At 29.6% G+C, this 25,961-nt stretch overlaps 2 protein-coding genes across 2 annotated transcripts; one reads left to right on the forward strand and one right to left on the reverse strand.

Annotated features, from left to right (window-relative positions):
• Nucleotides 1-751: 751 nt before the first annotated feature.
• LOC105109974 (Polyketide cyclase / dehydrase and lipid transport protein) lies at nucleotides 752-3,902 on the forward strand. The gene is made up of 7 exons (XM_011004857.1): nucleotides 752-1,117; nucleotides 1,283-1,382; nucleotides 1,539-1,634; nucleotides 1,777-1,829; nucleotides 2,768-2,816; nucleotides 3,286-3,333; nucleotides 3,584-3,902. Exons 1-7 carry the CDS (start codon nucleotides 870-872, stop codon nucleotides 3,665-3,667), a joined length of 678 nt encoding a protein of 225 aa, XP_011003159.1. The 5' UTR covers nucleotides 752-869; the 3' UTR covers nucleotides 3,668-3,902.
• Nucleotides 3,903-4,969: 1,067 nt separating this feature from the next.
• Nucleotides 4,970-7,715, reverse strand: LOC105109978 (probable protein phosphatase 2C 49). Its single transcript, XM_011004862.1, has 4 exons — nucleotides 7,358-7,715; nucleotides 6,640-6,843; nucleotides 6,319-6,554; nucleotides 4,970-5,828 (listed from the first exon to the last, which is right to left on the reverse strand). The coding sequence occupies exons 1-4, from the start codon at nucleotides 7,538-7,540 to the stop codon at nucleotides 5,267-5,269; spliced, it is 1,185 nt and encodes a 394-aa protein (XP_011003164.1). The 5' UTR covers nucleotides 7,541-7,715; the 3' UTR covers nucleotides 4,970-5,266.
• Between the last annotated feature and the right edge of the window lie 18,246 nt (nucleotides 7,716-25,961).

Below are 25,961 nucleotides of genomic sequence, written 5' to 3' on the forward strand. Positions count from 1 at the left end.
ATTGAATTATAAATAATAGTTATGAATATCTATATTTAAAATTCAATGAATAAAATATAAATATCAATAAAATTAACTTTTGATACCATACTCATTCCAGTCAATTCTTTTAATATTAATGTAAAATAGATCGGTTTTATTAATTAATTTAAATTTTAGAGATATTTAAAATTAAAGTAATAATTTCTTTTTAAAATATTTTTTATTTAAAGATATATTTTACTTTTTATTTTAAAAAAGATTTTTGATATTTGTATATTAAAAAAATTTAAAAATTTAAATTTTAAAAAAATCAAATTTTATCCACACTCTGCTAAATTTTGCTCGTACATCAATGCCACCTGGGCCAGCAGTTGATGAAGGCTTCCTCTAACTTTGTGAATTGTGATTGGATGACAGCACATTCAGCACGATCTATCGGTCTCCAAGAAAATCATTCTGTAACAGCAGGCAATAAAAAAAAAGCCGTGGCAGAGTATCTTCAGGCCGAGAAATCTGACAATATGATATATGTTTTTAATTGCTCTTTACTCCCTGATTCATGAACGTGGTTTTATATTACTATTTCATGTTTGAAAACAATTGGATTTAACAAAAATACCCATGTCTGTTAATAAAGCTACTGTCAGAATAGCAAGAATCAAGGGATGACGTAGTGAGGTTTATAAAATGAAGGACTACATTATAATTAAGATTAACATCTAGGGACTAAAGAATAATCCACCCTATAATAAACTCTGTGGATATGGTGTTCGGACAGGCAAGTGCACTTCTTCTATCCTTCAGTCTGTTTACTGGTATTAATAAAAAGAGCAGCCGAAAACGAAAAAACAACTAAATAAATAAATTCAGCTGATCAGCCATTGACCATGTCTGCTGCTGCCGCAACGGCCATTGCACATTTTTCAACTCCAGCTTCTCTCGGCCACAGCCAATTCTCAACCGCTAAAAAAAAGAGCGCGGCAATCTTATCAAACTCCACACCCACTTGCAAAATCACATCACCATCATCATCTATCAGTAAAGTCCAATTTGGATATGGCTACTCGAAGAGAAAATCGGTTCTTACTGGGTTCAAGCCCTTTTCTTCTCCAGTCATGGAGTGGCAAGATTGCACGTAATATACCAGTAGTGTTTCATTGTACTTTGCTTTTAACTAATTGTTTCCAATTTTGTTGGGCTGTGAAACTGTAGGAATAATTGGGAACTGGAGGATGTTGTTGTTGAAACTTGAAAGTGGTTCTTCAATGATTATTGTGAACACACTGTAGTTTAAATGCAGGGTTAAGATGGAGATTGACGTGCCTGTTGGGGTGGCTTATAATCTTTATTCAGATCGTGAATCAATTCCTCGTTGGATGCCCTTCATTTCATCCGTGCAGGTGTGCAACAATTTTGATGCTTCATTATTTCATCTTGAATCAAGAATTTTCATTTTAGTGTATAATGATCTGGATAAAATCTTGATCTGTCTTGAACGTGTTATAGCCATAAATGTGTGCATTTTGGATTAGTTGGTGTTTGATTCTATTTAATAGGTACTCAAAGACAAACCCGACCTATCACGGTGGTCACTGAAGTATGAAGCACTTGGTCAGAATATTGAATACTCTTGGCTTGCTAGAAATATGCAGGTAATGATCCTTTGTAATGTATGGAAACATTTTCACTAATTGTTCATGGACGCATGATGCTTTCGCTACGTTATCAGAGGTGAAATCGAGGTCTCCTAGCTATGTTCCCTTTCATTATTATTCTCTGTTCAACTTGTTGCAGCCAACTCCGAATCAGAAAATTCATTGGAGATCTCTTGAAGGTCTTCCTAACAGGTAACTGCGAAGAGCAGGTAACAAAAGTTCACGATTACCTCGTAATCTCGAAAATAAAGAACACACATTTTAGCCATTGTATGATTAGTTAATGAGAATATGAGATTTCCTTTGCTAAATTTCCAGCTCAAGATGTCCAAGAATTTATTCCACATAAATATACTACCATCACATGATTATGGAAAAACTCTCACCTGTTGTATGTGCTGCCCGTGGTTAAAGTAATCTTGTTGATACACTAACATGACTTGAAATTGAATAACTTGCTGTAAATAGCTAATTATCGAGTGCGTGTGTGTATTTCATGAAAATATAAAAATTCATCTGGGACTAAATTATTGGATGAAAGCGATATATAGAATCTGCATAGGCGCCATAAATCTTTGTAAATGTCTAGTAGATGCTTAGTGATGCTGAAGCAAGCACTTTTTTTGGGGCTTTCTATTGGGAAACTCTCCCTAAATATATTAGAGAGGGGGGATGGTGACCAATTGGACTGGTATGGACATAGATTAATAGATCTAATTGATTGAAGTAGGTTCATCATATCACTTTGTTTTCTCTATTACCTGCTCAGGTCATATTTTTTTCTGGGAATTTGCTTGTATCTGTCTTTCAAATTCTCATTGCTACATGTTGATGAGTTTTAGTGTTGTACCTGATGCTGTTAGAAAACACAAATTTCAGTAGGGTTTTCACGAATTTATCTAGGAAGAATATCTCATGTGCATTGACTATTTGAGTGTCGGATTGCTTGTAAGGAATGTGTGATTGTTGATACTGTTGAACCAATCCATGCCCATATAACTTGGGATTCATGTCATGAAAGAGTTGTCATACTGTTTTGCTCATATTTGAGTGCCTTGCAAAATGCAATGTCGTTTCATTTTCCTTAGCATGATAACAGAATGTTGATTAATGTTTTTCTTACTTTGCAGAGGCATTGTTCGATTTTTTCCTAAAGGTCCTTCATCATGTCTAGTAGAAGTGAGCTTCCATATACAGCATTCAGTTCAATCTTCATAGATACACCATTCACGGTTATTAATTACCAACTATTATAATCACAGTTCATCACCCTCAGTTTAATGGATCAATTGGATTGTTAATTTGCTTAAGAGATCTGCTAGATAATTCTGATAAGATTGCCATTTCTGCATGGTTTCTAAAACTTGCCAGAGTAGGCTTATGTGATTTCACTTCTAAGAAGAACCTTAGAATGAGAAAGAAAAATAAATCTGATAAGATTTCCTCTTTCTAGTCTCTGACAATTCATGTGTTCTCATGCTTGTGATTGTAATATGTGGCTTTGTGAGTCTATGACAAGGAAAAGAACATGATGTTTCATTTTTCTTGCAATTAAAACTTAGATTAGTCCCTTATAATTGTATTTTTCCTTTTCAGCTAACGGTTTCATCTTAGATCAGTCCCTTATAATTGTATTTTTCCTTTTCAGCTAACGGTTTCATATGAAGTTCCCGAACTTTTGGTTCCTGTGGCAACGGTAAGCATTCTTCCTTCCATTGAGATGCTATTTTATTACTCTGAAAGGAGCACCACATACTTAGCCAGCAAAAAAGTATACAATGAACAGTAACATGCATTTTAAGTGGGTGTGCCGTTGCATGCTTGTGCATCCGTGCTGCTTGTTTTCAGCGGAGAAGAAGATGGAAATTGTCTTATTTTAGGATATGTCCTTACACTTGCAATGCAGTGAGGGATTGGTCTGTTTTACTTCATTGTGATTTTTGCAGGCACTGCAACCTTTGCTAGAGAGCTTACTCAGAGGGGGTTTGGAAAGGTTTGCGAAACTCGCAAAAAACACTTTGGCTGACTGAAACCTCTGCTCCCAAGGGGGTAACTGGAACTCGTGTTTAATGATCATCAACAATTTTTTCAGTTGGAAATTTTCAGAATCAATATGATTCTCTTTCACTGGCAGCATAGTTCCCTGTTGAAAAAGGGAAAAGTTCTCTTATTAATTTGCCATTGATTGTATTAACAACCTTACTTTGGATGATTGAATTCCACAAATAATGAAAAGTTCGTGTTATAAGCATGAGTTTTCCTTCCGTTGGCAGCACTCCCTAATTTCAATGAGAGTAGGTTATTTAAATAACACTTCTGTTTCGTGCCTTCTTCTTACCCATGCTGCTGAACTGCTAAATTTAACACTGACGTATTTAAGAACAAAAGAAAAGACAACTTGTTGTCCCATTTTTTATTCTATAAATTTTCAAAAATAGTTTTAACACACCTGCATTAGGGTTCATTGTAGGGGATCATGGAAAGGTGGCTAACTTAAAGACTAACCCTACAGGAACTTTTCATATGATGCTTCTGTTGATTTTGATAGTATCAACCAAAAAACCCTTGTTTCTTATGCAGCTCTATCTCCATTATAGCCCTTATATTGCTCTAACCAAAATTCCGAAATTCTCTGTGGAGCTTTTGGGTTCAGGTCTTCATACCCCCCCCCATCAGCACTAGTAGCTTTCCATGTTTATTAACCACTTCCATTTTGATTTAGCCGGTTGGCTTTGGGAAAGCGTTGTTGATATGATAGTAACAGTGACAACTCTGCTGTGGTTGGAACTTGGAATTCTCGCGTTGATCTTCAGTGGTTCTCGCTCAAACGAGAATTAAAAAAAAAAAAAAAGTCATTCTGATACCATTTTTGAGGGTTTCGAGTCAGGTTATGTCAACGAACGTGTTAAACATCTGAATACTCTCAAGTCTTATCGCTGAAGGAGTCGTTGGAGAGCCCACAGATGTAATCAGCCTTTTTAAGTTTTAACTCGCTTTACTGTGTACGTCTTTCTTTGGAAGCACCCTCTCAAAATAAATAATTAAATTTTCATACAGGTTAAATCACTCTTCCAAAAACAGGCACGCCATCATACTTGCTGAAAATTTATTCTCCCCAGTCAAAGCTCCTTGGGGGGCAGGTTGGCATATTAAAATTACAACGCAAGTTGAATTGAGTATGCTAGCCACTTAATGAATCAAGGGTTCGTCAAAGAGAAACATGGAATTAATGTTTCATTCTAAAATGCAAAACAGGTTTTAAACCCATGCATTGGGTACATGTCTAAACAGGGGTCTCAAAAGAATTCGGTGCACATATAGTAGCTGACAAGGAGAGAGAAAATAATAAGAAAATCTTATTCGAACTGTACAGATACATATCAAGATTAAAAATGGAATATATATCAGATTTGGCAGCTAGGCCAAAACCAATCCATCCATCAAGAACGTATTTTAATAAAGCATCTCTACACCACCAGCATCCACCCCCCAGTATGTACACCAACCCCTGCTCAACGCTTGCTGTTTGAAAATCATCATCTGCAAAACTGCAAGCTGCTTTTTCTATCATGAAACTCAAGAATCCAAAAACACCTTGTTTAATCAGCAAGAGAAATTAGAAAATTATTCTATAACATTCTGCGGTTGGCACTAAGTTCCAAATGGTTCCTCAAGCTACACAATGCCTCTGCAGAGAGGCTACACCCTTGTCTCTGTTTAGGTGCAGGTGGTGAAGAGAAGCACACAATAAGTACAGTGAGATTGTCAACTGCGTTCCAATCCAAGGCTTCCTTGACAAGGTCCTTAGCACACTTCTCAGGGTCATCATGCCACCGCAGCCTACGGCGGACAAGGCTGACCGCATGCTGACTTGACATAGAATCCCAAATCCCATCACAACCAATTATAAGAAATTCATCTTCCTCTGTTAGAACAAGGTGCTGGAATTCTGGCTCAGAAATGAGAGGTGAAGGAGAACCCCAAGAGTGTTTCTTGTCCCAGTCACCAAGGGCTCGGGAAACTGACAGTGAACCATTAAGAAATCCATTAGCATCAACATACCCACCCAATTCTTCAACCCGCCTTCGCTCTGATGGATAAATAGGCCTATGGTCTTGGGACATGTTGATTGCCTTTCCTTTACGACATAGAACTGCTCGACAATCACCAGCATTAGCAACCATTAACAGCCTGGAATATGAAAGCATGATCAGGATGCTTGCAACCAAAAAAAAATCATTTCCAGGAAACACTGAAAAACCATCAACGTGAAGCACAAAATAAAAAGGCACTTAAAAGTTTCTATTTTTTCAAAGTCAACTATAGTAATGCGCTTAAAAGATGATGTAGGAAGGCTGGTATTGAGCCATCTTAACCATTAATGGTAACATGCAATGTGGAGCCAGCGCATTGGACATCAGAAGTTTACTCAAAAGCTTACAGGTTCAGGTAAAACATCATGTGCGAGGACAAAAACAAGACAACCATAGTTAGCATAACATCATAGACTAGATGCGAAGATTGATATAGAATAGTGGATTTCATAAAACATTTATAATAGATAAACTGAGTGGTGATTGACCAACATCACATCCACAAATAAAAACATAACTCCGGTCAGGTAAAACAAGGCATTCACATACACATGGTTATATTACAATGTTCAAGAGCACGGATATACCTTCCAAATACAAAAGCAGTAAGTGCAGTTGTCCCTGAAAAAGTGCTCACACTGCAGTCATTTTCCAAAGCCAGATCAGCCTGGTGGAATGCTTTCCGGAGGGAGTTCTCGACCTCCTTCAAGAATTTATTGTCAACTTCAGATGTTTGAGGGAAATTTACATCTTCAAAAAAGATTCTCATTGCATTTCTTCTGATATAAGCTGCTGCATCCGGTCCTTCATGACCATCAAAAACCTGCAATTAAATTCAATCTCAGTCAGTTATAAATTCCTATCAAATAAATAAATATTCAACGACCATAGGTTTGATCAACAATTACCCCATAGAAAGCACTGGGCTTTGGAAACTTAAAGGCCGAGCCCAATTCAGCGGATAGATCATCTATGCGTATATGCTCATCTTCCATGTATCTTCCTCGAGACCCAATGTCAGCAAAGCTACCAGAACGAATACTAGGAACAAACTCCAGGATAGCGGACTCAATAGCTTCCGCATCTGAAACTTTTTCTGAACATTTAATACCCTGCAAAAGGATTTGATTTTCCATTAAGTTTTTCACCTACAGCACAGCTAGTCAAAATCTAAAAATCTTTCAATCATCATTGACAAAATCTATTTTTACAGTTCTCGCCATCAAATGCATAATTAAAATTATTCTTTCAATCATTATTGACCAAAAAATTTCTTACAGATCACCCCATCAAATTCATAATTAAAATTGCTATATAGCATACTAACGAATAGTAGCAGGAACAAAGCAATTCATTGGAAACACCCAGAAGTGAATTTCTATAATTTTTCTATTAATGTTTCTGTACCCTACAAATAAATTTAAAAAAAGGCAGAAAAATTCATTCAGATTCAGCTGGACTACAAACACGACGAAACAACCCATTATGAATATTAAAAAAAAAAGAAAAAAACAGTAATTCAACACACAGCCAGTAGAAAATACTCAATTTTAACTAATAAATATTCAAGATTCTCAAACGAAGCAAACCCTAGCAAAAAAGAAAAGGATGATGAAGAAACCTGACCAATTGGGAGGCGGATAACTCGGCGGAGATCAAATCGGAGACGCGAACTTGACTTAACCTTCTCGGGGAAGAAGAAACAGTAACAACATCTTCAATCTCATGAGCAGGACTCCTTCCTTCAGCAGCAAAATATTGAACATCCAACACCGGCACGCTTACCACCCCTGATTCATCTACCACCATATTTCATTCACCGAAAAAATAATGATAATAAAATCAATCAATTTTCTGTTTTCCAAAGATTCCAACTTCAAATCCCTTTCTCAACTCTTCTCTTCTCTTCTCCTTCGCCGGTAATAATGATTTTAATTTTTTTATTTTCTGAGTGATCAAATTTTGAAACCTAACTGGCTACAACAATAGGCGTATATATAGGCGATGACCGGTGGCTGCAAGGTTACTTAAGTTCGGTAATTGGACACGTGTGCGTTTTTAAACCATGGGATCTTAAGAGACCGTTGTTTTCACACGCTAATCGAGTAACTTCATTAACACGTGACTGTTATTAGGTTTATGCGTGCCATTGCTATGACTGTATCGTCCTTCTATGGGGGGAGGGCTGTGTAGCGTGCTGCGCGGTCACTGGGGAAAAGAAGTTTTTCTGACTGTTTGTTTGACATTTAGGTTATTTCCACGGTTAGGTTGAAATTAAATAATTTTTTTCGTAATTTAACCAAAAAAACATAAATTATTGCAATACCAAATATTATCTAAATTAGCATACCTCTGGATGGAGATTCCACTTTGGCCCTTGCAGTTTAAATTTTTTCTATATTACTCTTTTAATCTCCTGAGATTTGAAAAATGAAACTAGTAAATGAAAATAGTAAATTGCTAAGTGTGAAAAAATGAAGGGGAAAATTCAAGACTTGAAAAAAGGGAATTAGGGACTCGTTAAGAGTGTAGTAGATGTTATTTTTTAAAGTATATTTTATTAATAAATACATTTAAAAATATATATTTTTTTATTTTTAAAACATTTATTTTTAATATCAATCCTTAAAAACAATTAAAAAAACATAAAAACCTATTTAAAGCTGAAAAACATTCAAAAATTTTTAAAGTATAGTTCGACTATAATATCAAACGGTATTCTAATTATATTTTTGAGGAGACTATTTTATTCAAAACCCGGTCTTTTATATTTATTTTTAAATATATTTTTACATATTTGTATTTAAGACGCAAGATTAATATTTTAAAATTAAGATAAATCACTTGATTTGGTAGTTTAAATAGTGTGTTATCAATTTAACCTAAAGGAATTTGAAAACTCTAGGATTAATAATTTGATATTAGGGACCCGAATGAAATATTGTGTTATTTCACCCTAATTGATTTTTTTTAAAAGAACACTTTATATTATTTTAGACTATATTTGACATTGCAGTGGAAATTTTTAAGATTTTTTAGTTTCAATTTATTTTTTTATATTTTGAATAGTTTTTATATGCTAATATTAAAAATATTTTTTTAAAAAAAACTTTAATGTATTTTTAAATAAAAAATATTTTAAAAAGTAATTTCTACTACATTCTCAAATATAAATATACCTTTAATTGAATGCTTTTTTATGTATAAGTTTCGCATTTGATGGTATAGTTGTAAAGCTTGTTTCATCATGATGAAGTTGTTTGATTTTTATTTTTAATCAATTATTTTATTAAAATAATATTAATTTAATTATTTGATATAAATATAAATTGATAGAACCCTTAACTTTTGAGTTGAATCTTTTAACTATATTTATAGATAATATGCATTGTACAAATGAGATAAAAATGATAGTTAATACTCGATGAATAATCAACTTAGAAAAGGACACGAGTCAAGTTACAAAGTCAACTCAATGATATAATATATTTAAAATAATGTAGCAAATTAAATTTAAATAAGTTCCAATTTCAACACAACGACCAGCCTCAGTTTTAATATATCTTTTAATTAATAAAAAATTTAGAAAAAATTGAATTTTGAATTAACAAGTATGATTTAAATATCTAAAAGAAAAATTAAACCTAAAGTTTAATTATTCAAATTACTAAAAAAAATAAGTTTTGTCAGATTAATTAGCAGTCCGATAGTGGCATACTTGGAAATCTAATAGATTTCAAATAAAAGGGTAAATTTTTGACGCGGGCGTGCCTGAAATGACAGTGGGGTACGCTTTAGCGCGGCGAGGGGAACACGCGGCAACAGTTTCGTCGCCGTTGATGGGAATAGGGATCCACAAGATAATTCTGGACGGCTAAGATGCATCTGGACTCTTCTGGGGATTGCTTAACGTCTTGTGACTTGCCTAGATAGTTCTTCTTCTACTTTTCTAATGCCGGCTCAATGGAAGCTCTTTATATATATATATATATTAATGTCTTCTTTTTAATTTTTAAAATTTAATTTTTTAATAATGATAATTAATCTTTAGAATTATTTTTGTAGTCTCATAATACTTCACCATATTATTATAATTCATGCTTTTAGAATTTTTTATTTTTTATTTTTTATTTTATATAGATAAATTGTATTTAAATAATAAATTTATAAAAATAAAAATCATTAATTCATAACAATCAAAATTAACCTCTAATATAAATAAAAAAAAGGTGTAAATAAAAAATAACCGATGCTAAAAGTATTTATATTTATATCTAACTTTTGTTTCATATACTTTTAATGTACAAATGCCTTTTATTTTATTTTTTTCATAAAAAAAGTTCTTATTTGTCTACTTTCCTTTCCCTGAAAACAAAGGCAAATGGCTTCGGGGTAAAAAGCTCCTTCCATGTTCATGGTTGAAATGGAGAAAGTTGTGTGGGGTATGGCAGCCGGTGATCATTGAATCCTTATCATCAACGTTTCAATTTGTATCATACCATGTACATTCATCAACAAAAACAATAAAAAAAGAATTGTTATGTAATGGAATTTTTAATTAAATATTTAATTTCATTAGTAGTTTAATAGGGGGATTAGTAATCTTGATTTTATGAAGGAAAAGGTTTTGAAAGCACAAAGAAAACAAACAATTTTGACAAGGAATGGCATTTATAATGTCCAGGTAAAAAGGATTCAAAACTTCTTTTAGTTTGTTTATTTTATGAAAAGTGATTTTTTAAAATTTATTTTAAAATATTTTTAGTATTTAATTATTATTAGCAAAATATTCAATAAAAAAATATTTTTCAATAAAATATATTAATTTTATTTTTAAAAAATATTTTTCTTTTATTCTAGACAAAAATAGTTTCTGAATTTGAAAGAAATTCAAAATATCCTGTAATTTATTAATTATAATAAATTTAATCTTGAAATTTTTTATTATTATATATTTTATTTTGGATTATTGTTTTATTTTTTAAGGTTAATTTTTATATCAACTTTAATCTTTATTATTTTAATTATTTTTTATCTTTCTCTTATTTTTTTTTAAATTACCTATTAGTTTTGGTTCTATTTTTTATTATTTATTTTATTAAAAATAATTTATCAAAAGATTTAAAAGATAAAAAATTTAAGAAAAAAAATTAAAAGTTTAACCTACAGTGTTTTGTACGCAGCATGACGCTCATACGTGTAGCTTTGTCTGCCCTCCAAAAACACCTAGATGTTCGATCCCACTCCATACAGCTCAGCCCACAGCTTCCCATAGTAGAAAAAAAAGGTTGGCGTAAGCGTGTTTGTTGATCCAGCTAGCCAAACCACTTATAAACTCTCTTGATTGGTCAACTAAATTGACCTCTTGATGCCAGGTGTCCGTTATATGAACCGCAAATTCCAATCTCCGCCTCGGACTTGCATAGAGTAATAAAAAATATCTCAGGAATCATATCAGAAGGTAGGTCACCCCTGTCAAGGCAAAGATTAACAAGTTTTTTTTTCAAAATTTCACTCGTGAACATCCTGGGCAAAAACCACGATAGCGACAACTTGTTTGTGGTTGTTTTCCGTGGTGCTCACGGCCTGATTAGGGTTTCCACCATTGATCATGAGAAAGCTGTTTTCGTTCTTTGTTAGTGTCTTTAATCAACAATCTTTTAGGGTTTTGTTTTGTCTGTGACCTGGTCTTCTTTACCTAGAAAGCTTTCCATGTCAGGCATGGTGGCCATCATCCATCTTAAATTATATTTAATTTTTACTCGTCAGAAATAATGCTAATGAAATATTTTACTTGTCATGTGTAGCATTCATGTGAAAACGTGAACACAAAAACCCATTCTCGCCAAGTGATGTTCGAATAATTGTATATGGGATATCATCAGTATTCACCAGATTATGCATTAATTAGGTCATCTCTGAATCAATCCAGATTAGTAAGCATCCACTGATTTCTTACTGGATATTGATTGTTTACCTTAGCCTCATAGATCCCAAAACTCACGTTAGCCCGATGTTTGAAAAAAACGACAGAGATGCTGATCAATGGCCACAGGAGGCGTGATAATGGTATCATCTTAAGAGACGTGTATAAAAAATTGAGATGCTCGTTAGGTGAGAAAGAAACAGTTGCCTTATTACCGCAGCACCCTTTGGATTAATTAGTTTAAGGGTAAATCATGCAGGGAGAATCTTTAATCTTTAATTACGCTACCTTGAACATTATGATTATCTTTAATATATAGGGAGGTGTTTAATAAATGTAAATGTAGTAGATAATATAATATAAATTTATATTTTAAAATTTAAATTTTTAGATTAAATTGATTTTTTGATATGATATTAGAATCTTTTTAATCAAATAGTTACGAGTTTAAATCTTGTCATTCTAATTTATTTAATAAAAACAAAAATAAAATAGTGTAAGTTTGTCTAAGTTTCAAATCTAAAATTTTTTAAAAAATATATCAAAAAATAATAAAAATAATATTTTGCGATCTCACCTAGAAGTTTAGATTAGATTTTTGGGTTGAATTAATTTTTTTAACACAATAATTATTTTTAAATTATTTTACATATAAATATATTAAAATAATATTTTGTTATTTTTAAAAATTTATTTTTAATATCAACACATCAAACTAATCAAAAAAATATTCAACAAAATTAAAACAAATTTATTTTTTCAAAAAAAAATCTCCAATTAAAACACCACCAACCACTACCTTAATCTCTTTCCATGACATCTTTCCACAACAGATAAAAAAAACGCACTATTAAGAGCAAAAGACAAATTTGAAAGTTGAAAAGACTTAACGGAAGGAGTGCTAGCTAGGAGGGATGTGCGCAAATCAAAACAACAGGACGAAGAACGGCAGACGCAAGGCCAAGTTTCTCATGTAACAAGGATGGAATGTGCATCAATATGGTGACGATTGTGACTTCAATGGAAAATAAATTTGGAGAAATTTCGATTAATGAGTGATTTAATTAATTTAAGGTTCGAGTGATGTTCTTTTATTTAAAATAATGATGTAATGTTAAAATGGTGGGTTTTGATCCGGTCACAACAATGGCTTTAGACAGGAGAAATATCTAAAATGGAAGAGAATATTTTACGGTGTCTAAATAGGCCAATGTAGTAATTGTGAATGATTAATATGTTTATGAACATAAATGGGTCAATGAGATAATTATGAATAAAAAAAATTACATGGACCATAAATAGGCCAATGGAATCATTCCATATATATATATATATATATATATATATATATATGATATGATATGAATGGGTCAGTGGCATAGTTATGAATAAAAAAATATATAAATAGGTCATAAATAGGTTGTATGAAGAATAAATAAATGAGTTATAAATGAGCAAAATAATATTTGAATATTAAAATATATAGATGAATCATGAGTGGCATGATGAGTAATTGAGGGTAAAACTTAAAAAAATAAGCCATAAATGGGCATGGATAATAGTAGAGAAAGAAGAATAAAATGTATAAACTTTGATTGAGATATTATATGTGGGAAATGAAAAGTGATATTGATGAGCTACATGTGAGGTGATGGATATCAAAATAAATAAAAAAATATAAATGGGTTGGAAATAATATTATGTATGATTAAATGAATGTAAGAAATAGGTTAGCTAAAAAAGAATTTATAGATATTAAAATAAGTGAAGCTAAGGACAAATTAATTCAATGATATCAAATATTTAAGGGATTATAATGGACTAATGAGATTAGTAATTAAGCTAAAATATGATCACAAGTAGTTAAGAGAAACATGAAATTCTAAATTACTTTGAACTATAAACTAAAAGTATTGGTAATGATTTTATAAAAGTGGTCTAATAAAAATACAAGTGATAATTGTAATGAAAATCATGGGATTGATAGGAAATTTAATGAAAAAAATACTTGTTTTATATTATTTTTATCATTAATAAGTGATCAATTGAAATAGATATTTATATGCTAAAAATATTATTTTTGTGCATCCGTGTACACGTGTTTTTTCATGGGTCGAAATAGATATTTGTATGCTAAAAATATTATTTTTGTGCCTACTGTACACATGTTTTTCCATCAGTTAAAAGTATTTTGAGATTATGAACAAACCTTCAAAGATTAATTTATTTTGGGGAAAAGTTTGTAAAATTAGTTAAAATTATATAATAAATTATTATGTATCTATTAAGCCAACAATGATGTATAAATTACAAAAATAATAAAAACACTTGTTATGAAAATCATATATTTAAGAAGATCTTGTAAATTTATTATCTTGGATTTAATATTGTGTATCTTTATTATGTGATGTTGAAAGTAAAAAATAGTAACTTAGAGGCTACCTTCTATTAAAAAAAAATCATATTATCATGCACATGTTAATTAGAAAGGTGACAGATAAATTTAAAAATTTAGGATGTTCATAAATAGTTTGATAAATATATAATCTAGGTAATAAAAAAATAAACTAACTTAAATTTATTTGAAAAATTCATGATTCAAGTCAAAATTCATAATTTAAGTAATAAAATCAGAATAATCTAATAAAAAAAATTAAAAAAATCACAAAACCAAATATTTTTTTAATAAATAATATCGATTAATAAAATCAAAATAAGAAATAAGCTAAAAAACATATTAATTCATATTAATTTTTTAAATTTATGACCCGGGTTCACACATGAAAAATTAATAAAGATAAAATTAAAAAAATAATTTTTTAAAAAAATCTAAAATAAAAATAATAAAGATAAAAATCAAAATAAAAAATAAATTACAGAGTGGTTAAATTAAACTAAAATAAAAATAATAATTAAAATAATAAAGATAAAAATCAAAATCAAAAATAAATTACAGAGTGGTTAAATTAAAAAAACACATATCTTTAATTGTGAGTTTCATTGGCGGGATTTATGGATGAACGATAGACACAGTGAACTTCATTATGAATTTCTGATAAAGTAAGTGGTGAAGGCAAGAACAAACGCCAAAGTCAATCGATCATATTCTACCCTGCATCTTTAAGGGGACCATTCTGTGAGTCACGATCCCTTCAATTTTCAATTGTTTGCCATCTAACGCGAAGCCGACTCACAAGTGGTTTCTGTCGGGAAAGGAAACCTCCACGGCGGCGTTGGGCTTGATAAGGCCCAGTATGGATCCAGCCTAATAAACCAGTGCTGGGCGTGGGTTTTGCTTTCGGCGTCCCACCGCAGAATACCTCTCCAAGTCAAGCCCCGTTTAAACTCTGCTTGTTACTATTTAGCTATGATTACATTACAAATCTTTTTTTGTAATAAAAAAGAAAATCTTGAATGGAAGTTTTATATAATATATCTATTGTTAATCATATATATATATATATATATATATATATATATATAATAAGAGATTGGATTATAAACTTTGGTTTAAGATGAATACTGTGTACTTTTATTGAACGCAAAATACGAAAAATATATTTGATAACGGATAAATCCATTTCATGGCCCTTGGAGTTATTTAAAAATTCATTTTAATACAAACAATAAATTATGATTCGTCTATACTGTTATTATTTTTCAATTAAGTTATTTTTAAATATAAACCAAATCATGTGATATAACTTATAGTTATTTTAAAAAAATACCTTAAGAATTTCAGATAAACACACATTGATTATATATGATATCTTGTATATATGCTTTTTAAAATATTTTGCCTCTATTTATAATAATTTTATTTTGTTTCATTTAAGTTCTGTTCTTAAAATGAATAAAACAATTATATAAATACTCAACCAGAATATATATACACACACACTTATAATTTGAATTATTTTATGTATATATATAAAAGAATTCAAATTATAAGTAAATGTGTAGACGTTGGATGTCAATTACATTGAGATTTGAGTAAAAGAAAAATAATAATAAAATAAATTATTTTTTATGAAAATAAAATATATTCATAAAACTATTTAGTAAATGAGTGAAACAACTTGCATATAATTTTTTTTCACAATGTCTATTGATCTTTGCACCAAGTTTTTCTCAATTTCTCTTTTAAATAAAAGGTTTTGAGGTAAATTGAATAAGATTTCAATATAAAAAAGTTAAATTCACCAAGAAAACAAATGACCAAACCATATCGAGTCTAATGAATTCGTGTCAATTAAAATAGAGATATCATATAGTTAAAGTTTACAAATTAATTATGTGAGAATCTCGCGATCCATGATTTAAATTTGATTATTTATTAGAGGATTCGTGCATAATATAAACACATTGAAAATGCTTCACCTATTTTTATATTTATTTGTCTCCCATTTTCTACCTTAGAAATTGAAATTGAAATTCATATTACATTCCAAGAAGCTTGCAATAATGTATTTTATTAGTTGGTCCATTAAATAAAAAGATGGAATTTGTTGCAGTGCGACCAATTTTATCCTCAACTGATATATATTATATTATGGGTTTCTTTGTTATATTATGTGCTTGTTTTGTTTTAAAAGTGTAAATTGCTCTTTAAAGTATTTTTTTATTTAAAAATATATTAAAATAATATATATATTATTTTATTAAAATTTATTTTTGATATCAACATATTAAAACAATAAAAAACATAAAAAATAATATTGAGAATCTAAATAAATTTTTTTAAAAAATTAAAAACATAGATGGATCGTGATGCCCAGCATAACTTGTATCATAGCTCAAATAATAGGTAATCAAATTTGAGAGGTTTGGTTTAATGGTTGATGTTTAGAAGGATATTTATTAATCATCAAAATTCAAATTTCATGTCTACTAAAAAAGATAAAATTTTCATGATTTTGGTTATGAATACAAAGGAATGTAGATAATTGAGTTAATATGATGAAAACTGACTTAAAGATATTTTATATAGTACAAACTAATAGTATTTATTATACTGGTAGAGGAAAACATCTTAAGATAATGAAAGAAAGATACTTTTGAATGATAAAAAATCTAATAACATATATATTGCTTCATTAAATTATTAAATTATGGGATTTAATCTATCTCTACCCTTCTACGTAATAATGATTCATTATCATTTTTAAAAAATAGCTATTAAGATGAAATATATCAAGTTCAAGAGGTTTATTTATTAAGAGGAAGTTAAGGGTTAATTAGTTATAACTAGAAAAAAATTCTCAAAAGTAACATGAACTTTTCATCATATATAAATAATAAAAAATAAACATATATTGATGGAAGTAAGATGAAATAGGCCTAACTAAGCCCATAACAACTAAGTTCGACTAAGCTTAAGAAAAGAGGGACAAGAATTAATATAGTTATATAGAGAGGAGAGAGAATTGTCTTGGTCTAATTAGGCTTAAAACTTCTAGACTCACCAAGAAGAGAAGGAAAAATGATATGAAAAAAGAACAAAATAAATAGAAGAGAGAGAAAGGTAGCCCTATCGACCCAATGTTTTGGCCAAACCGAGCTTGACAAAGGATAGGATGAGGAGAAAGGGAGAAGAAAGAGGTGAGAGGAGGAATAGATACCCAATCATGCCCAAAAAGAAAGAAAGAAAGAAAGAGGAAGAAGAAAAATAGAGAGAGAAGAAAAGGAAGTCCAATTAAGCCTAAATAAGGGTCTGATCGATGAGAGAATAAGAGAAATGAGAAAAGAAGGAAAAGAAAAAAGAAAACAAAGGTTAACATGTCAATAATATTTAAGCCATACTCTTGTTGTCGTAATCATTTCTTGCCCATCTAAATTTCTATTTTATAAGTTATCAGTATATTGCCTACATTAATGTTTTATTTCACAAGTTTACAAGATATGTGCTTATATGAACAACTAGTCTTAGAGAATGTTTAGGAACGCGGTGCAAATGCGTTCCCAAAATATTGAAATTATTTTTTTGTTAAAAATAATTTTTTTTGCATGTTTTGAATCGTTTTGATGTGCTAATCTCAAAAAATAATTTTTTTAAAATGAAAAAATATCATTATGGTGCATTTCGGCACAAAAAACACTTTGAAAAGCAAATATCACCACACTCCTAAACAAACATTTACAAGTTAGATGTGTGATCATTGATGATAAAATAATTATTCTACATGACTACCCTTACAATTAAGGTGCATGATATTTATGCAACCTTGCTCTTCATAAGACAAATTAATCTAATCTGAGGGTATATAAATACCAAGGACCTCTAAGTATAGACAACAATAGATCCATATATAATGATCACAACATATGTTCTCTAATGGGTTTTTTCTCTTTCGTTAATACATCATCTTTATCAACACTTTGTATAAAAAACTTGAAAATTAAAAAATTACATTGAGAAATTTTATTGAATGGAAAAGGACTAAATTACAATAATAATAGGGATCAAATAAAAAAAAATAAATTGCTAGGTGTATTCTAGGTAGCTCCAACCTTTAAGAACAAAATCAATTTAATCAAATATTTTTCTTCATGAATCCAAATACTACTATCTTATTCAATTTCTAATGCTAACATTTGAATGAGAATTTTAAATATATTTGAATTTAAATTTGAAAATATATGGATTATTTGAATTAAAATCTTAATCAAATACTCTTTCATTCATGGCTAAATTGACTCCCAGAATTGCTATGAATTGCTTACTAAGGCATCGAAGGGTCATCTATTTGACACAAATGGCTTGTCTTATAATAGTTTGTGAATCACTTACATATCACAACTTAAAAAAAATCTTCAAATTGAATATTGTATAGCTATAATTAGCCAAGTTAGGTGCCAAATCAAGAATTCAACACAAAGAGAGAAAATAAAACACCGGATTCCATTACAAATATTTGGAAGTCTAATGAAATAGTATCGAATAGAAATATCACATAATTAAAGTTTACAAACTTAATTATGTGAGGATCTCACAATCCATATCAAAATTTGAATGTCTATTAAAGGATTCATGCATAAAATCTTCAAATAGTCATGAAAATTCCCAAATTCATTTGAAGTTTTTCAAATTTTGTTAGTGGCATCATTTATGAGAACATAATAGAAGCCAATTCATTTTTTCCATTTCTTGCATATTCATATTTGTAAAGTTTTTTCATGGCTGATAACTTAAAAATACTCGAACACAAGAGAGTGACTAACATCTTTACTGTAGGTACATTTAACCCTTTTAGACCCTTAACAAATAAAAGTGCTTATTGAGACTATTCTAGCTACACAAAAATAACTTGGAACCTTACCTCTTCTTTAGCGAATGATGCAATTATTAATGCCATCACCTGCACTACCATCGATATACAAATAAATTTAGTTTATAGAAAAGAGAGGATAAAATGATGTAAAAAAAGTAAGCAATTCACTAGGAAAAATGCAGTTTATCCTTCTTGATCTAGATTTTAATCAAATTCAAACTTAAAGAGAGAAATAGTTTATTTTGTATGTGATTTTAAATTTCATATCACCGGGGAATTTGTATTATAAATATAAACCTAGTGAACATAAAAGGGGGGCACTATCCAATAAAAAAACCTTAGCCTCTATCTTGATCCATGCTTTTAAAAAACTACACATAAAAAACATTATCCCTCACAAGTAGAAGCTTTAGATGTCTTACATATATATACAAAGAGTAAACCCAAAAATAAATAAAATTGACTTATTGCCATATATTATTGAGCTTCCCTTATCTTCAAATGATCAATATTGTTTTAGTAAAAAATATTTCAACAACTTTTTTGGGGCCAAAATTACCAAAGTTGTGGTCACTATTTAAGAGTCTCTTATTCTTATAAAGGAAGGAAACTCAGTTTTTCTAGGAGGTAAGGAGTATCTACCATCATAATAAATATATAAGTTTAACTTTCTTTTATATCGGAGGTTAATCCTTGGGGATTTTTTTTGTGCATCTTCATTTCCAATTTCATGACTTGTTTGTTAATGCATCATTTGCTTAATGAAATAAAACTAAAAGAAAAGGACAACATTTCATTTTAGTGTTTGTAATTTTGATGGTGTTTTCAAATTCATATTTGCCAAAGCATGAATGTTGATGCTGCATAATGCTCCATGGAGTCACATGTTTCTTATCGAGTTTATAATTTAGGCTATAAAAAGGGTTAAAGTTTTGAATATTATCTTATTTGATTGAGGTGCAAAGTATTTGAGTTCTTATCATTTATTGGCATAAAGATGTTTTGCTTTAAGAGTAAATAATAACATTTCATTAGAGATGCTTAAGAATTAGGTATATTTTTTTCATATAGGCAATAAATAGTAGGCAATAAATAGTAGTTCTAAGTAAATGTCTTAAGAATTAGGTATATTTTTTTTCATATAGGCAATAAATAGTAGTTCTAAGTAAATGAGAGTTAATATATAAAAAAGTATGCTTGATGTTTATATAGTTCTTGTCGCAGGGTAATGTCGAACGACTCACTTTTCTACTTCATAAAAGGTATTAAAAAAGGAAAGAGTTTTGAGTTTAATCATAAAATTATGATTAAGGTTCAGGAGTCGTCACTTAATATTATAGTTATTGTAAAACCAGTGGTATATGAGAGTTAGGATAAGAGACTAATTATGCAAGGGAAAGAAATATTACTCTGTATCTGAGATAAGCTGTAGTGTTGTTTGATTATTTTTCTATTTCAAGTTTCTATTTAATGGTCTTTTTCTAAGATCTAAGGCAGATCTCCTTTCGTGAGAGCTTTTCTACTTTATTGGATTAAATCCTAACAGCTTCAAAGTCTAAATTTTAGCATCACATCTTTTTATTTATTTATTTTGTTTTTATATATTTAATATTTGAAAATATACTTTACTATGTAGTTTTACACCCTCAAGTATTAAAATCTACACCTAAACCTTAACACTTTAAAAACAAAGTGAACAAAATGATTGATGAAGATATTTTTATATTTTGTTCAAACTATAATGGATAATCATAAATTGGTTATACTATCCATTTTGCATTTTAAAACATGAGAAAAATATATTTTTTTAATGAAAACATAATTGGAAAACTTTTAGGATATGGTTGTATGCATAAAAACAAAATATTTTTGTTTTTTTAAAGAGGAAATTAATTTTTTTAAAAATTATGATTTCTTTTTTTGTATTTTTCAAATTTTTTGGAGAAAACCAAGTATTTTAATACTAGATCTATATTTTATAGTGTAAATATACAGCATGATATTATGCAAAATTGTTAGAAAACCATGCGAAAAATTCACAAATGTTTTGAAATGATCTTTGAATTTTTTTAGAATTTTTTTGTTTTATTATTATATTATAATATTTGTATTATTATTATATTGGATTGGGCCCAATCCAGCCAACTAGGTTGGACCCAGTCGGGTCGGGTTAGGCTGGCTAGTGGCCTAACAAACTTAGTTTTTCTTTTTTATTAGATTGGACCCAGCTTAGCTATATGGGCTGTATCCAGCCCAAGCTCGCATGGTCGTTGGCCCAACCCAGTGACTATGAGGTAATTATCATGGCCACTGTATACAGAATACAATGGCTAAGGGGGTTTTGAGAGGAGAAAAAGAAGGGAAAACTTGCTTTGCCAGAAAAAAAAAAAGTTATTGACGGTGTTCCTAATGGGAAGGGAAAACTTGCTTTGCTAGAAAAAAAAGTTATTGACGGTGTTCCTAATGGTATAAGAAAGATTGACGAGTGGTTGATGGCAGCGTTAGCAACAAATGTGAGGTGAAAAAAGAAGAAGAGGAAGTGGCAGGAAGAAGGAAAATGAAAATTAGGGAAATAATTGATTTTTTTTAGACTTTGGCTTCTGATTTCTCCTCTCTCAGGCCACAGAATTCACTCCTATTTATAGAGGATGAAAGAAGGACATTTTATCTTTAATGGTGTCAAATCTTGGCCTTTGATTAAGCCTGAAAGAATCTCAACTATTGACTCATAGTTGCCATCATGGTCCAGAATAGTTACTACAAAAAAGGTTGGTCGAGTTGGCCACTTTAAAGTAGTTTGACAACTATTGTAGCATTAATCGGCCACAAAGGACCATATTAGGGTGTAGTCAAATGTCAGGCCATTGTTTGCATATAAGTTTTGTCAAATTTGATAGAGAGATGAAACATTAAATGCCTTGTAAAGGAAGCCACTTGAATAGCCTTTTCTAGTTTATATGAAGAAGAAGATGAACAATCACTAGAAGACGTGTCATCTATTCCTTTTTTTTTAACTGTTTAAAATGATGTTGTTCTGGACATTTTAGAGTTTTAATTTAAGATTTTGGCCAAAGTTTAATTTGGTCTCTCACCTTTTAATTTTTTTAAATTGCACCCTTGATTGACCATAAACTTTCAATTTTATACAATTTTGCCCCTACCAAACTTCAATGTCAGCCTTGAATTTCAATACCTTTTTTATTTTGGTCTTTGATCATGGATTTATACAAATTGATCCTTAATTAACCTAATTTCATCCATGATTTCAATCAACTAGGTCTCTATAATTTAATGTCTTTTGCAAAATGATTCTTGATTGTAAATTTTTTAATTTAGCCTTTAATTGACTTCAAAACTTTGATTTTTTTACATTTTGATTCATGATTTGAACCAATTAACTTTGTAAAAATTAAGTTTGGTCTTATTAAATTCTAATATTTTTAATTAAGCTCAAATTGGGATCTCAAACTTAAGTTTTCACCAATTAAGTCTCTAATAAAATTAATTTGACCCATTTAAAGTATAATTAAGTCCTTGCACCTAATTAAATCCCTCAATTAGACCCACATTAATTTTTAAATATTATTAAACTTTAATTTGGCACATAATTAAATAAAATTAGACTATTAAAAATATATAATTAAATAAAATTAGACTATTAAAAATATAATTATATCACATGACTTAATTTTTAACCAAATTCATCTAATAATAATTTGATTTGACTTTGACTATGATTTGTCCCTCAAGTTTTGGGTAAATGAGGGTATAATAAGCGCTTAAATTGCAGCCTGATTTGTTTTCTATATTTGAAATCCTTTCAGCTTGCTTTTACTAAAATACTAGTTTTTAGTGCTATTATTTATTTTTTTGATTTTGAAAAAAAAGAAGATAAATTTGAGGAATAACTCATAAATGAGTTATGACAGTTCTTGTGAACTTGCGATATATTGTGTGGATCTTTGGTGGCTCCATTAATTATTTTGAGACTAATAAATGATAAAGTTTCTTCATTATCAAAAATTACTATTGACATTTTTGAAAATATATAAGTGGTAATCTACGTCCGAGCTAAAACTTAGGTTACATTATATTTATTTCTTGCTAATCTAGAGTACATGAATATTAAAGGAAACAATGTGCTTACCTATGGTTTGTGCCATGTACATATTCCTTTACTCTTGTTGTGTTTTTATAAGCATTCTAAGTTAGAGTACATGTGTTTGACCTTTGTTTGATGGAACTTGCAAATTACCAACCAATCTTAAAAGCACAAATAATCAATTTGGATTATCACTAAATCTTTCTTGACAATTTACATGGACAAGTCTCTTAAAGAAAAAAAAAAAGTTTATGCATTCATGTGTGCATTGATCATATTTTTAGCCTCGTTTTATTAAAAAAGCCAAAAATATTTCTACATGTTTAAGCATTTTTACAAAAATAAAAGAAGAAAAGTATAGAACATATTTTGCAGATATATATTTAGACTTTATAACAAGTTTATAAAGTTCATTAGATGTTGACCAAAATTAAAAGGTCTATTAAGTCTACATACCTAAAATTCCAAAAATCCAACTTTGATATTCAAAAGCCTATTAAGGAAAATGTTTTGCTATTTACTTTTAATATTTGAGTATATAAACTCTTAGAGAGCTAATACTTGAATATTAGAAAGAATAACCCCTCACTATAATTTTCTTAAAACAAAATAAAGATGAATTTTTTTGTTAAGGGTATAATTGAATTTCCTGAAATACTCACCAATTTAAGGTATTTTTCATTCTAATTTTTCATAGCACTAAAGTTAGAAATATCTAAGGTATCATAGGACAAATGAATTTTTTTAAGACACCTTCCATAGACCCTTTCTAAGATTTAAGCTGGGTTTCATTGACCTAACATAGACCCATCGGTACATTTATGGACACAACTTGAGTTATGATGCAAAATGACCATGTTATATTTACCAACTTACCAAACAACTAGAAATGACAAAAACCAGCTAGACTTTTAGAGCAAATAGGTGTTAAACTTTTGATAAGGTTTTAACTTATTATAGTAAACCCATATTAACCCAATATATAAATCACCAATGGTTTAAACATAACAAGGCCTTGACAATTTAGAATAAGATAGACAATGCAACCTACCTCATGTAAGATGCTTTAAGGGTGATTGTATCTTCTGTTTAACATAACAAGTCCTTTACAACATATCTTTGAAAACAAGTTAAGATTTCTAATGACTATAATATTAGATGATGACTTCTTTTTATAAGACTAGATCTCCCCCTTCTTACACACAAAAAGCCTTATTTCCTCAGGATTTAGGAAAAGAGGGTATGTAACCGTAATATCAGGAACAATAATTAGACATAACTAGTTACTTTACACGCAACTGTTAAAAGTATACAATCAAAGCATTATTTAATCACCATCTAAAAAATTACAATCATCATTTCTCTTCATTATAATATAACTCAGGTAGTCCTGAGGAAAAAAAAAAACCTGCATAAAGCAAGATTTATTATCACATGAGCTTTTGAGAATGGATACAACCCCTATTACGTGAAATGTCCTTCACTTTATAAATAGGTGTTATATTTTTCTTTTTAAGAATTTTCTATTTATATAGATAAACTTAGATAATTATAATAGGCTTACAAACCAGAGGAATAATGTATAAAATACACAAAATAATCTAGAGCTTGTGATACAAAATAATGATATTATTTGAAAAATTCTTCTAGTAACATTCTACAAGTTTCTTAGACACAATATCATAGTTTTGAGCACAACTCCATCATTACTTTAAAAACCCTTGCTCACTATTAAAATTGAATCTCAAAACGTTTCTTAACAAGCAAAGATAATTACATGGTTCTTGGTATGAAAGTAATATATAACATAATTGTATGGTTAAGAACTCTCATGTAACATGTATTAAAAGTGATTATAGTATATTTATTTTTTTCGAGTGATATGTATATATCTATCTCGTAAACAAGTAAGAAGGATAAATGGAAATATTTGTTCACTTTTCCTCGCAAATATTTCCTAGCCTAGAAAGATCACTAATGCTGTCCCCCCATTGGCTCACCTAATTCTATACTACAACTAGTTAGGCATACATGCAGCTCTCTGCTAAGATAAGTCGAAGCAACAGAACGTGTTCGTGATATTGGTTTGCTCCTTTCATTGTCCATCGGGATGCGGTGTCTGTGTTGATAAAACGCATGAATGCTTCTGCGAAGAAACTTCTGCAGAATCCTCATTGTCCATCGGGATGAGGTGTCTGTGTTAATAAAATGCATGAATGCTTCTGCGAAGAAACTTCTGCAGAATCCACATTACCCACTGCTTGCATTTATTATAGAGGTTGTAATAGAGATTAATTCTTGATTATGGAATACAAATTGATGAATTTGATCCCAATGATGTCCTCTTTTCTTTTTAAACAGGATCAACAATAATGTACTTTCATTAAATTAATTGAAAAGATCGATTGAGAACATTAGTAAAGTTTACTAACTAGTTTTTTTTTCCCAGGAAAGATAATGATTTAATTTTTCAAAGAAAATATTTTATTAGATGAATTTTTAAGTTCTAATTAATGCACTTTTTTATTTTTATAAAAATATATATTTTTTATTAGAAGCATGCTCTTTGGATAAAATACTAACAAAAATATTAAAATAAATATTTATAAAAATCTCAATATTTGAAAGAAAAAGGAGAAGAATATATCTCTTCAATCAAAAGTTTAATTTTTTTTTATTGACAAAAATATATTTTTTATAATAATTATTTATTTTTAAATAGAAATTTATTATGATCTAAAAAGTACATTGATTAATACTTAAAACTGCATTTTTATCAAGATTTTATATCATTATGCTGCATTTGAAGTATCAATAACTCCTTAATTAAAGCATGTTTTATAATAACATATCTAATAATATAAGATACTTTTAATTTGTGATAAATATTTATTTTAAATGCAGGCTTATCACATAAATAAAAGGATTAAT

The sequence above is a fragment of the Populus euphratica genome, unplaced genomic scaffold, assembly GCF_000495115.2.
Source record: "Populus euphratica unplaced genomic scaffold, PopEup_1.0 scaffold235.1, whole genome shotgun sequence".
Lineage (NCBI taxonomy): Eukaryota > Viridiplantae > Streptophyta > Magnoliopsida > Malpighiales > Salicaceae > Populus > Populus euphratica.